Below are 13,358 nucleotides of genomic sequence, written 5' to 3'. Positions count from 1 at the left end.
TAACATTTATTTTCTAGACTAATTGAATTATGCTTTCAGAAGATATAGGCGCTGTGTCTGATATGTAGGCAGCACACGGAGTCACGCTTCTTTTCTGATTGCCAGTAATGCACTGATGTAGTCATCAACCCGTCTGTAAAGTGTGAAAAAAAAACTCAGAAAATCCTTCTGAGCTGCCACAGTCTCAGAAAAGTGCAATCATTTTGTCTTCAAAACCACTTCCAGCTCAGTGCACTTCAGCCATCATGTTGTTCCCCTGAATGAGAATTGAGCTCAAACTGCAGCTTTATTCCCAGATGGAGGCGGGTGGAGCGGGGTGTGCTGAACAGAGAGCATCTTTTTTAAAACATATTGCAATGACAAGGATTTAAGCAGAATTTGATTTAAGAAGTCAAGTAAAAAACTTCTTTATTAATTAGCCATGATGTCCTGAATGTTTTAGTGAAAAATCTTTTCTACGGCAGATTGAAGGAGGATTATTTTAGGAACAGGTCAATATGAGATTATGACATAATGACAACATCAAGGAAAAACTACAGAATTACTGTGTTAACAGGAACATTTCGAACCCAACTATTAACTTAGTACTAATTTTATAGAGTAGTTAATGTCTTTCTGTTCTGGTCTTTTATGAAAAGCTCACAATATCAAGGATAATTAGGTGCAGTGGTAGTACTTTTAGCCAGCTGACTGGCAGTGTGCATCAGCAGCTGGGGAGGGGGAATTACTGTCTTCCTTTTTACCAAGTACAATAAATCTTAGATTGGAACTTTAGTTTAAAAACTTGGTAATTGATGCTGATTGTAACTAGCAGAGATCTGGACCTTTTCTTAAACAATAATGCATTTTGATTTGACTTTGGTTTCTTGAAATGACTTTACTGTATGAAACTAAACCAGGAGAATTAAAATATTGATCAATGTTTTTGGTTCCTCACATCATTAGTATCTGACTTTTGAGTTGACCTAGGAGGTGATGACTTGGTCCCACCTTTAGTAACCATTCTATACCTACAGTTCATGTCCAGTGATGTGAAAATGTATTTACCCATGTAAATGATATCCTGATTTTTTCCCTTTATATCAGGGTAATATGTTTCAGATCATTTAATGCATTTTCATTTCAGACCCATAACCTAAACCTTGTTAAATTATTAATTTACTGTGACAAAAAAATTTTTTTTGAACATAATTCAGTTTCACAACCCTCATCCAGGCCCAATTAGTGCCTGACCTGTAGAAACAACCTGTTTGCCAACATGAAGTCGACAGATCCTGATGTAAAGATGAGAACCAAACTCTTCGCCATCTGTTAGTTTGCAAAGGGGTGCAAGCAGTTTTTTAAAGATAGTTTTTTGACCTCTGGAGAAGCACAGTTAAAGGGACTATTTAAAATAGAGAAAACCATGAGCAGCTATTAAAACCAACACAGGAGGTGCTGGTCTGCACAGTTGCTGTTTGAGCGCATCAATGCCTTTATGGAAGAGAAGCAAAAACCACTGCTCACCATTCAAGACAAAGGATTGAACCGCTGGCATAACAATCTAGAGCTTAGGGAAGCTAATCTATTGACTGATGATTCAGTGGATATTTTTGAAGGAGTTCACGTTCGCTTATCTTACAGAAGTTCTTACAATATTTTAAAAATGTAAAATATTATACTGAGCAACAATGACAAATAAAATGACATAATAAAATACATTAAAGATTGAATTGAACTTCCTGTGCAGCTTTTTAAAAGCCCACTTACCATTTTTACTGAAAAGAAAAATCACAGATCAGAATTGATCCCCAGACTGTTAATCTCTGCTAAACATGCTATGAACTATAACAATCCTGATTTTTCTCCATTTATCCACCAGGAGAACGCTGTGAGCTGTCATCCCGCTCAGGCCGCTGCGCTCCAGGCGTCTGCAAGAATGGAGGAACCTGTGTAAACCTGCTCGTTGGTGGCTTCAAGTGCGAGTGTCCCCCCGGAGGCTACGAGAGACCCTACTGTGAGATGACCACTCGCAACTTCCCCCCAAACTCCTTCCTCACCTTCAAGGGCCTCCGCCAGCGCTTTCACTTCACCCTCTCCCTCACGTAAGCTCCTCTAACTCCTCTTGTTCATTCCTGGAGCACAGATCCATCTGTGATTCACACTCAACCCACCTCCGCATCACACACAGGGTAGCTCTCACCTCCACTGATGGGTGCTCAGATTTACATAACCTTAATGGAGGTAAATGACACTAATAGCATAACTGGAAAACTGTCATCTCATGTAGGGCTACTTCAGAATCAGAGGAGACTCTTGTATTATAGATACTCAACCATTAGAGTCAATTAAGTGTTTGATGTGTGCAGCTTATGGTAGAGGGTGAATCTGAAAAGCTTTGTTTTTGGACAGAGTAGTTACATAAGATGAGGATGCTAGTCCCATAAAGTCGGGTCTTATTACAGTCACTGTGTCAGTCGTCACTTTGAGCTGTGAGTCAGAGGCTGGCCTATTTCAGCACAGTCTTCCTCACCCGGGCGATGACTGACAGAAGCTGTCTTATCATCTTCATCATTATTTTAGTTGCTCTTACTGGTGATTTCTGCTTCTGGTCGGTCTGTATAACCCTACAGCGAAGACATCATTGTATAATGAAAGTGTTATTCCAAGGCAGGGATATAGTTGAAGTGAAATTATTTAATCACTCCAACCAAATGAGACTTAAACAATGTTTGACAGTAACTTTGTTATATTTTGTTGATATATGGTTGCCATATTAAAATCTGATAAATTTAGGGCTGAAGCAATTAATCAGATTAATCATGTTTAATCTATTGTTGAAATAATTGTTAACTAATTTAGTAACCAATTAATCGTTAACTAGAGTATAGAGACCCTAAAACGTGTCTTTAGCAGAAAGAGCAACCCACTATAGCAGTAATTATACCAAAACTGTTAGAAAGAAATATGTATATACACATTTTGGATTTAAAAAATGTTCTTGTCTGTCAATATGCTCCATCCAGAACTCCTCAAGTGGAAAAGTTTTGGTTTCACCTGGTTTAATTTCGTAAAAAGATTTCTTTGAAGAACCTTTGGCTATCAGATTATTAATCGATGATAAAGTAATCAACAGATTAATTAATTTACAGACCCTGTAATTAATAGCATCCCAGCACTAGTAAAAACAATAAATTATTTATAAATGTTATTTAGGTACCAAAACTCTTAAACTGGACACAGGCAGGGATTGTTGAGAAAGCCAAAAAATTGCAGAAAATGCTAAATTAACAGCATCACACCTGCAAATGCAGCTAAATGCATTTATTTTGTTTTGTGTTCACTATGTGTATACATAATGACAGTAAAATTTGTCCAAGTCTAAAAGAAGATCAAATGAAGAACATTTGAAGGTTGTTGTTGTTAATCGTTCAACAAAATGTTGGTGTTACCTACAACATTCTTTGCTTTGCTTATTTATACAGAGCTGATATGGTTGATATGAGATGGTTTATTAATATTTGTGTTTTTTTGTTTTGTAGGATGAGGGTCAAGATCCAAAAATGATTATTTGTGTAGAAAGTATTAGGCCACATCCATCAGGTTCATGATCATTAAGTTGATTTATGTAATGTAATGTTTAAGGATATATTTATCAGTTGCGTTTGAAGGATGAAGACCAAATTGGGACAAATCTATTGATTAGTGATGTGACTGTCAGCGATGCAAGTCAATAATAATAAATGTGTTTTATATGCATTTTATTTTATTAGCAAATGTGTTTGAATTGTATTAGCTAAAACACAAAATGAACAAATATACAAATGTGCAGAGCAGTAGCTCATACTGTTTTTTAAGAGATACAACCCACCAGAAATCAATTATATCTATCGCCACTTTCTCATTAACTTAAATGTTTACAGCCATATTAGAGACCAAACTCCTTTTTTCCCCCACCCCCTTTACTTTAGTGGCTCTACTTGTTTTTTACAACTAAGAACTTAGAAAACACAACTTCTGAGCAAGGAGAAAACATAACTATACCACTTGGTCTACAGCAGAGGAGTTTTAGCTAAAATGGACATCTAACAAGATGAATAATGCAATGCAAGGTAAAGTTTACATTGTCCACATTGCTAATTCGCTCTGCCTAGTATACATGATATAGAAAGGTTAAGGTTCAGGGTTTTGACATAATTTAGCTGTAATAATTTTCTTTATGATGTTTTTAAACCGTATTTATTAAATGACTACATTAACCAGCTGTTAAAAATTCAGAGGATCATGAAGTAAATAAAGAAACTACACAAAACACTTGGCATCAAATTCTGAAGGCTTCTGCAGGTTTAGTTCCTGCTTCAGTGAACACTGCTGTTCATTCGCACTTGATCTCGCACTTTCCCCTCTTTCTTTCGCACCTCTGCTGTACGCTCACTCGCTCAACTTCATTGCTTCTCTCTAAGACACAATAAACAAGTGTATAGCAGCATTTCTTGTTTACTCATTGTACAACTGCTCAATACCGCAGGAGTCATATGGTCTTGTTATGATTAGTACATAAAAAACAATTTGTTTACTAACAAATATCGCAAAAACAAAGTGTGAAACACAGAAGTAAGGTATAAAAGCCAACAGCTTGTTGTCCATGACAAGGCCCCTTTAAAAGCAGCCATGCAAAAGTTTTGGGACAAAATGTTGACTCAAAGTTAACGATACTGATATTTTCTCTGCTTATTGAAGGTAAAATATCAAATTGCAATTTGGATTAAATAATAAAAATAAAAAAAAGCAAGCAAAGTATTGTTATATAAAGAGGGGAAATCAACTCAGTACACTATGGGATATGATTTGAGGCTAATGTTTTTTACATTAAATAAGAACTTACTGTCTCTGGATTTGCTTAGCAGAATTTAGACTTTATAAGCATTTCACCAGATTATACTATAAGTTAAAGGTAAATGTTAAACTCTCGACCCTGGTTATTTGGAGCTGGATTAAAGCTTAATATATAAAGAGACAGAAGGGATGCGCCATCTGTGTGATGAAATTAAATCACTTATAAAAGCTGTTCGTCGTATTTGATATCTGTCACAACAGGCCAAAACAAGCGTCGTTTCTCGGATATCACAAAGAAAGCCGCCATGACATTTTAACACAGATGTTGCAGCGGCTTTAGAAACGAAACCCTCCTGGTGAGCTTTATGCTCTCAGTCCTTCTTTAAGGATCGGGTGACAATCTTTTTTGATGGAGAACCGCTCAGACCGGTTTTAAAAGAGGGCCACATTTCAGGGGCAGGTCAGAGGAGCTGTGAAGTAGCTGCAGAGAGAAGGTGTCGATTCTGGCAGCTCAAGGCGGGCAAGGCCCGCTCTGTCACCTGAGCCAGCACTGATCCAGTTTCTCACAGAAAAAAGCCTTCATTATGACAGCTCTGGACATAGATCTTGCTCTATTAGAGCAAGGTATAGATATTGCCATAAAAGCAGTCCCTTGTTATAGGATCAGAAGGGGTTCAACTTAAACCCAGATTTATTATTTCAGTACTATTTAATGCTGATTTTTGTAATCACTCTACAGGAGAGTTCTGGATTATAATTTGAGGGTTAAAACAAATTCAAAAAAATTGATGAAAAATATACAAGCTTGTTGCTTTTTTAAAAGACAGTTCCTGGTGTTGTGAGTGTTAACCGGAATATTATGAATATATTAAATAACTAGAACTGGAAGTTATATGTAATAAAACTAACTTTCAAATCAAGGGTAAAATGTATTAATTATTATCAGTGAATGATTATAACTGTAATTTGCTTACTGACCAGGGTTTTAGCCTCTTACCTAAAAGGTTGGACTCCTGTTACAAATCCAGTTGTAGGGGAGTGGTTCCTGGAACTTGATCCCATCACTGGTTAATACTTATCTTAAAGCAATAGTAGAAGAAATATCATTACTACAGGTACAATAAGCAACAGATTACAGCGGTTTGGATTCATCTTTTTTTTTTTTTATAATCTCATGGGCTTGGTAGATTAGATTAAGACCAAATAAATATATAGAAAAATTATTACAGCAGCTTTCTGCTTGCTGTCTAGAGCTTCTATTTGCTCCTATTGCTCAGACTTTTCTTAACATATTAGAAAAAAGTCTGAAAATATAGTTTTCCAATCTTTTTGAATATCTGTAAATATTTGCTGCTTAGAGACAAATATTATTTTCTTTCTGGAAAACTTTACCAATCATATGAGAATAGCTTTGTAGGCATAATGCAGGTCAAGGCATTTTTATGCGATAGGTTGGCAAAGGCAAAAGGCTAAATCTAGTTGAATTGAATTTGCAAGACTTGAGAATGTATGTTAACAGATGGTCTGAGCTTAATTTGATTGTGCCTTTAAAAAAGAAAAAAAAGGGTCAAATAGTCCCCCTATCATGTACAGAGCTTACAGAGGCATGTAACTTTAAACAGCTTCTCTCTGAAATTATTCTTCATAAAAAATGTTGAACCATGTTTCATTTTCCTGCTATTTTACATTTTGACACTACTGCAGAGAGATTAAATACAAACACAGAATACTTCATAGAATATGATAAAAATCAGGAAGGATGAATAACAAGCTGCTGTGGTTTAAAGAACATTATTAAAGGACATTAGTCCAGTAGAACCATAACTTGACATATCATCGCCACCATTGAGACAATAACAAATGGTAAATATAAGGAAATAAATCAATCAAGACTTTTTGGCACAATATTTACATACAGTTTTGGCATGAAAATGTTTAAATAAACTACTGTTTAAAAAATAGTCAGTTGAAGCAGAGATGTAGGCACGAATGAGTAATAATGCTAAGCTACACAGGAAGCTGAGAGGTCTCCTAAGTCATTAAAGTCTATCCTGCTGGCAGCATGAACAGATTTCCAGATTAAGTGCTCATTAGACACGTTTCATGATGGTTTTACTTAACCAAACATCAGGGGACAGTTTAAGGTATTAGGAGTGATGCTACTTTTATTTGCCCTTCATGTCTGATATTTATTAAAAACTTTCCCTGTCAGCCTGTAAAGTAAATAATTCAAAATGTGTAACAAGTAATAGATTGGTCCAGCAGCTGACTGAAAGGATCTCCATGGACATGCTGTGAATCCGACAGAGGTTCTTCCTCTTTCCGCCCCACCGCTTCCACCCTATGCATTTTGGCGTGTTATCATAGCGTGACACAGTCCCCCGCATAAGGGCAGACTGGTTGTTATTTTTACTGATGGGTGCCTAATGTGACGCGGAGTGATGCCACTAAAGTCACTGTTTAGTTCTGGCTGATTACCCTCATAGTTCACAGGGCTTAAGGGGGGGCAATGTGGAGCATCCTTTTAAATCGATATGTCAGCGAGTCAAAGAGACTGTAGATGCTGATTCTCCTTGGCTTTCTAGGCTTTTTGCTGCCTGACCGCCTTATCTGTATCTCTACCTTTATTAGCCGCTGGAGCATTGGCATCCTCTTCATTTTGGAGGTTTTGATTTGAGTTTTTGGGTTTGTTTGGGGTTTTTTTTTTCGCAGTAAGCAGGTCAGTATTGCAATGCCCCCCGGCTGCTCATCAGCTTGGGAACACTGCACTAACAGCATCATGACAACATCCCCTGAAACCCTGATGACTTCGAGAAAGGGGGTAGGGCAGCTGCTCAAACAGTCTAGATGTCTAAAAAGCATTGTTCCTTTTAATAGTGAGAAAAGTAAATAAATCCCAGCTCACATAAAAGCTACATCTCCATCAGATCAAAAAGAAAGTGTCAGATTGACCTTTGCAGAAGAGAAATTCATTTAGTCCTCTGAGAGAGCTGCATTTTAGTCTAGTAACTGACCAGAAAATTCATATGCATGCCTCTCACTTGGCAGATGAGCACAGCAGACCCATTGTTCGGTTCATTATTTGATGTTATCTGACTATGTACATTTTTCTTTGACTGTATATAAACCATTTTTGAACAATGAAGTGATAAGTTTCTACAGATCAAACTGAGAGGTAAGTTTCTATGCTCTGAAATGTGCATTAAATGCACGGATCTCTTACATAGCAGCTTGGAGCCAGAATCTGACATAGATACTGTGGATAGACTTTTTACTCTCCTTTCATTGAGGAATAAAAATATTTTTTAAAGGATAGCTCTGAAGTGTGTTGCTACTCCGCTTTCTTTCTTACGGTTCTCCAATCCCCCATCCCATCGCCGTGACTTTGCCCTAGTTTTCGTCTCTCCGTTTCAGTGTCATTTAATGTGGATCTCCCATCCGTACAGATTCCTTGATTGCAAACCTAACAATTACCATTGTCTGTGCTTTTTGCTTGTAGTGAACCTCCGTAACTGTGTTGTACCAAGAAAAGTATAGTCTTATGATCATACTGATTGTATATTATAATTTATCTGAGTATAAAATGTTTTCTACGGTAAGGTGAGGAAATGGTGCAGATTCTGTTAAATAGGTCACTGCAGGCTTCTACCTTGATGCTTCAGTCTCGTATGTCTGCCAGCATATTATTTTTTTTACCTTATCAGTTGTTTTAAAAATAGACTTACTGTAACGTATAAAGAGAATTTAGACTGTAATTCTTCAGTACAGGAAACTGCTTTTTTATTAAACTTGACTGCCTGCACTGTATTTCCAATACAAAAGTGGGTATTGCAGGTCCAGAAAGTAAAAATGTTGCCTAATATTCCTCTATCTTGTTCACCTTCACAAGGCAGGTTTAACAAAGACTCAGACTCAAATCCTCAACTTTGAATTGATCTAGCCTAAGGTTAGAAACCTTGAGTTTTTAGTTAAATAAAAGCTGCTGTGAGTTAGTTTATTTAACTCTGGATAGGTCCACTCAGAGTTGAACACGTGCGTAAAAACTATGAAAAGCCATTATCAGTGGAGACAGATTCGATGAATCACAATGACAACAAGCAAAAGGGAGTACCTCATTCTCAACACTAGAAATAGAGACTTTAATGCAGAAACAGGGAAAAATGGAAAAAGTTGTTAAAAGAGAGATCAACAGCTCTACAGCTGCAAAGGAGAGGAAGATGGCACACAAGAAGATTGCTGCTCGAGTTAAAGCGTAGGTTTATGTGAAGTCTTTTATGGCAGGCCGTTTTGACATTTATTAAAAGCACTCTCCTCTCTGTTGTTCCTTTTGTAGATCTTTAAAATAAGATTCTTCCTGGTCAAAATCACACTCCTAGATGGAACTGTAATAACATATATGATATATCCTAAATTATATTTTTGCAGTAGAAACTGAAATTTAGAATGTCAAAAACCAAAATTGTAGAGTTTTGTATATCTAGATATGTTTACACATTCTCTCAAAGTACTAATCCAATCAACATAAAAAACAATTACCTATAAAGTTGAAATAATAGCTAAGAAAAATAAAAGTAAATGTGTAAAATAAAGGAGACCTTTTTTGTAAAGCTTCAATAAACTGCAATGTTTTCCGTTTATTGAAGGGAAACAGCAGTTCTGCATGTCTCAGGTTTTTTAATGACTTGGAGCATTTAGAAATATTTTATCCTCTAGTTTATTGGTCCTTAAAGCAATAAACCTGGCTTGCTGGCTTGAACTCTTGTCATTTTACAAGAAGGAATCCGATCTGGTTGGTTTTTAGGTTTCAGTTCCTAAATGTTTATTAGTAAGAATCCAAAATCTGAGCTTTTGTTTTCTGAAATCTTAATGATTTATGCGCCTTTTGTTAGGAAGTTTTGGGGATTTATCTATAGTTATGAAGGTTTATTTAATTACGAAAAACTTATTTAACGCATATCAAATAATGTGCTCATAAGTGCAGAACTTTACCTGGTTTGCAGGCAGAGCAGGTGAACATGTAAGAGTTGTCTAAATGTGTATGAAGCCATGCTGTGGTGATTATTGTTCTGAAAAAGGAATCATCTGCATGGCAGCATATGCTATGCTCTAAACATTGTGTACATTGTTTGAAATCAGCAGTTCTTTGCCAGATGTGGAGGTTACATCACATGTTATGTTCACCTAAGTTTCTCCATAGAATAAAAAATAGTGGTTTAGGATTAAATGTGCATTGATAAAAAACCTGAATGATTCTTTCCATACTCATGAAAAAAAACAGCTGGTATCAGTGACACAGGACAGATTAATATTTAATTTCAAATGTTAATTTCCAGAGAATGCCTCGGTCTGTTTTGATTGTTTTTGTTTAGTTTTTTATGGTGGATCTTTGACTACTTTCTAGGTTTAAAGTGTTGCTGAACCCCTGAAGAATGAGGGTATCATGTCTGCTTTCCATTGAAGCTTGAGAATACAAGCATTGCAGCGTTTGATCTCTATTTTTAATGGCACCTGACAACCGCATATTTTTAACATAGCACTAAAAACCTTTATAACCTTCTTTAAAGCCAGAGAATGAAGAGACAGTTATAGTCTAGTATTACGCTAGATCCAAAAACAACACTTTAGGTTGGATTCATTTGCTGCACAAATGAAAAAACTGAGAAGTAATAATTTTGTTTTTCAGGTTTGCCACCAAAGAGCCAAACGGCTTGTTGCTATATAACGGCCGTTTCAATGAGAAACATGACTTCATCGCCTTGGAAATCATCAACGAACAGATACAGCTCACCTTTTCTGCAGGTGAATTTTCATCTTTTTTTTATCTCACAAACTCCTGACACTTTGAGTGCATTTTCTCACCAATGCTATCGTTTCTCAGGAGAAACCCAGACCACAGTTTCTCCGTTTATTGTGGGAGGAGTCAGCGATGGTCAGTGGCACACAGTGGAGGTTCATTATTACAACAAGGTCAGTCGAAACCAGCCTCTTTATTCTACATATTGATAATGGTGATGAGTTATAATTATATGTTGGGAGTTAAGGAATTTAATTTTCGTACTTTCTATATAAAATTATTATTTTTTGCTCTAAGTAAGAGATAATAATTTGTTGGTGTAGGATACATCACTACAAGGAGAAGCTACCAGAAGGTTTTATGCTAAGCAAACCTGCTGCAGGCTGATGCATTGACGCCCTCTTTACAACAGTTCATTTGTATCTGTGCATTTAGTTTTAAACATAAAGACAAACAAACACTAGGATGAGTTAGATAGAACAGGAGTCTGCAGCCTTTTCAGCTCAAAGGGATACCTCACTATCACAGCTACAAAATAAGATTTTTCAAGAGCCCAAATAACAATTGTAATAATATTTTAAGTACAGGGAATTAAATTACTGTTTTGTTTTTTCAGAATTGAATAAAAAAAATCATTTAACTTTTAAAAAGGGGAAAAAATAAAACAAAACTTTTATTTTGTAGCATGAAGCAGGCATATTGAGCATATTGAGCAACATAATTATGAAAGATAAAGAATTATATTTTGCCCACCAGATAAAGCTAAGAAACATGAAATTACTTTTAAAAGCCTTTTTCCACTATTGATTTTTCTAGATACTCTGTTAAAATATTGCATGAAAACATGCGAGAAAACTCTTTCTGATTGCCTTTATAAATAAGTTGTTAGATCCCCAGTGAAGGGGGCCAAAGGGCCCCATTTTCCTCTGGAGCCGCAGGCTGCAGACCCCTGAGATAGAGCATTTAATCTGTAGAAGGAAGCCAGAGTATATGCAAACCCCAAGACCTTCTTATATGCCAGCATCCCCAGAAACCCTCCAAAGATTAATTAATAACTCTCCAAACCAGACTGCTGCACCACCCTCACAAACCTGGACGCATTATCTAAGACCTGGCGTGGGATTTAACCTCTTACACCCTAAGGGGGTATAAATAAATTTTTGCCTGACAAAAACACACAAAAGTAAATCACTTATAGCCTCACAGCTATTAGATTTAAGAAGAAACTTTTGGTACCTCTGTAAAGGTAAGATGTTATAGAATGGTTTTCTGGTGTCAGCACCATTGTAGCTTTGACCCTGCCTGAAATATTAGGGACAAAATACAAAATATTTTGCATTTTTTGAACCTCGCCAAAATTTTCTTTGAAATAAACATTGCAAAACACTACCAAAATATTATTTATAGCACAAAAAAGTAGTACAGACTTTCAAATCTAAATGTTGTGTAAAAATATACCAAATTTGGACTCAATCAGATGAATCATATTTATTTTAGAATGGTATTAGTGAGAAATTTCTTAGGCGGAGAGGCCAGTTTGGCACATTTATCCAAAAATGTCACCAAACTGTGCCAAATATGTTTTTTACATCAATACTGGGGGTTTGTTAAAATTACGAGGTCACGTGGCAGCTGGACCCACCGGTGGGTCCGTCTGGTTCTAGGGGTTAAGATATTTTCCTACATTGCAACTTTCATGTTTGACTAGAAGTATATAAAGTTATTACCGTACTTGTAGGCGTGTTTGATGAATGAGTGTCATTGTAAAACTTGTTGTAGAAACTTGATGAGGTTAAAAAGGGTTACTGTGGCACTGTCAGTGTGGACCACTAGGCAATTAGTCACAGCTTGTGTCCCTTGCAGACAGCAGACTCTTGCTGTCATGCAGCCATGGATAACCAGCAGCTGTCACTCTTCTTCTGTGGTCTTCAGCATATTCATAGAGCGGCTGTAAACCTGGCTCTGAGAGGGAAGTTTAGGCTTTTTTCCTCAGACTAAAGATCGTCTGCTGACAAGCCGATGATGTGGAAGTAAGCCAGCTTGACTTTGACCCAAGGAGACCCCTAAACCAGACATTGGGGGGGGCATTGAATGGATAAAAACCAGAGACTGGGAAGACTTTGTTTTTGCAGACATGCTCTGATTGTTGTAAATATGTTTGACTGCTCCAGCCCTGTGTTAGACTATCAGAACAACTCAATCAGTGCAGGAATGTTTGGAGTTGCTGTCTGCTCTCTCTCAGTACTTTCCCACCCGGGACCCCCACCCCAAACACACACACAGGATGTCACATTTTTGTCTATTGAGGAAGTCACTTTGCATCATAAAGATGCTGCCAGGCAACCCTCCTGCAGTGGACATTTTCCATTCAGCATGTATGATGGCATGAGCGTGTCAGATTGTAGCCATCGGCAGCGATGGAGGGGGAATCTGGTTGAGAACTTGTTGACGTTTCGCTTTTATTTTTTTGCAGATATTAAGGCCTCATTAACCCCTATAATCTAAAGGCTCAATGATTCTCTCTGGTTTCTGTAACCTGCATGTTTTATTGCAAGTAAGCTGTGTGTGATAAGGAAGAACTTTACGTTATTTTCTAAAATAATAATGAAAGATTTTCGGAAAATATTCCTGGACTTTCTAAAGGTTTTCTGAGGTCTTTGGAGGCTATTTCACATTTTCTGTCTGGTTTTTGACCCTATCTTTAGAGACAGGTTGTTGTTATTCTGTTTTTTGTTTGAACTAAGGGTTG

General features: G+C 36.8%; 1 protein-coding gene across 2 annotated transcripts in view; it reads left to right on the top strand.

The window, feature by feature from the left end:
- celsr2 (cadherin, EGF LAG seven-pass G-type receptor 2) overlaps window positions 1-13,358 on the top strand; it is an 88,863-nt gene that overhangs the window by 42,966 nt on the left and 32,539 nt on the right. For both annotated transcript variants that reach the window (XM_015376102.1, XM_015376101.1), the window contains exons 3-5: window positions 1,862-2,084; window positions 10,499-10,614; window positions 10,694-10,782. In XM_015376102.1, coding sequence (XP_015231588.1) covers window positions 1,862-2,084; window positions 10,499-10,614; window positions 10,694-10,782 — 428 coding nt within the window. The remainder of the gene's footprint in view (window positions 1-1,861; window positions 2,085-10,498; window positions 10,615-10,693; window positions 10,783-13,358) is intronic.

The sequence above is a fragment of the Cyprinodon variegatus genome, unplaced genomic scaffold, assembly GCF_000732505.1.
Source record: "Cyprinodon variegatus isolate N-32 unplaced genomic scaffold, C_variegatus-1.0 Scaffold129, whole genome shotgun sequence".
NCBI lineage: Eukaryota > Metazoa > Chordata > Actinopteri > Cyprinodontiformes > Cyprinodontidae > Cyprinodon > Cyprinodon variegatus.
This window is presented reverse-complemented; position numbering and strand designations above follow the sequence as displayed.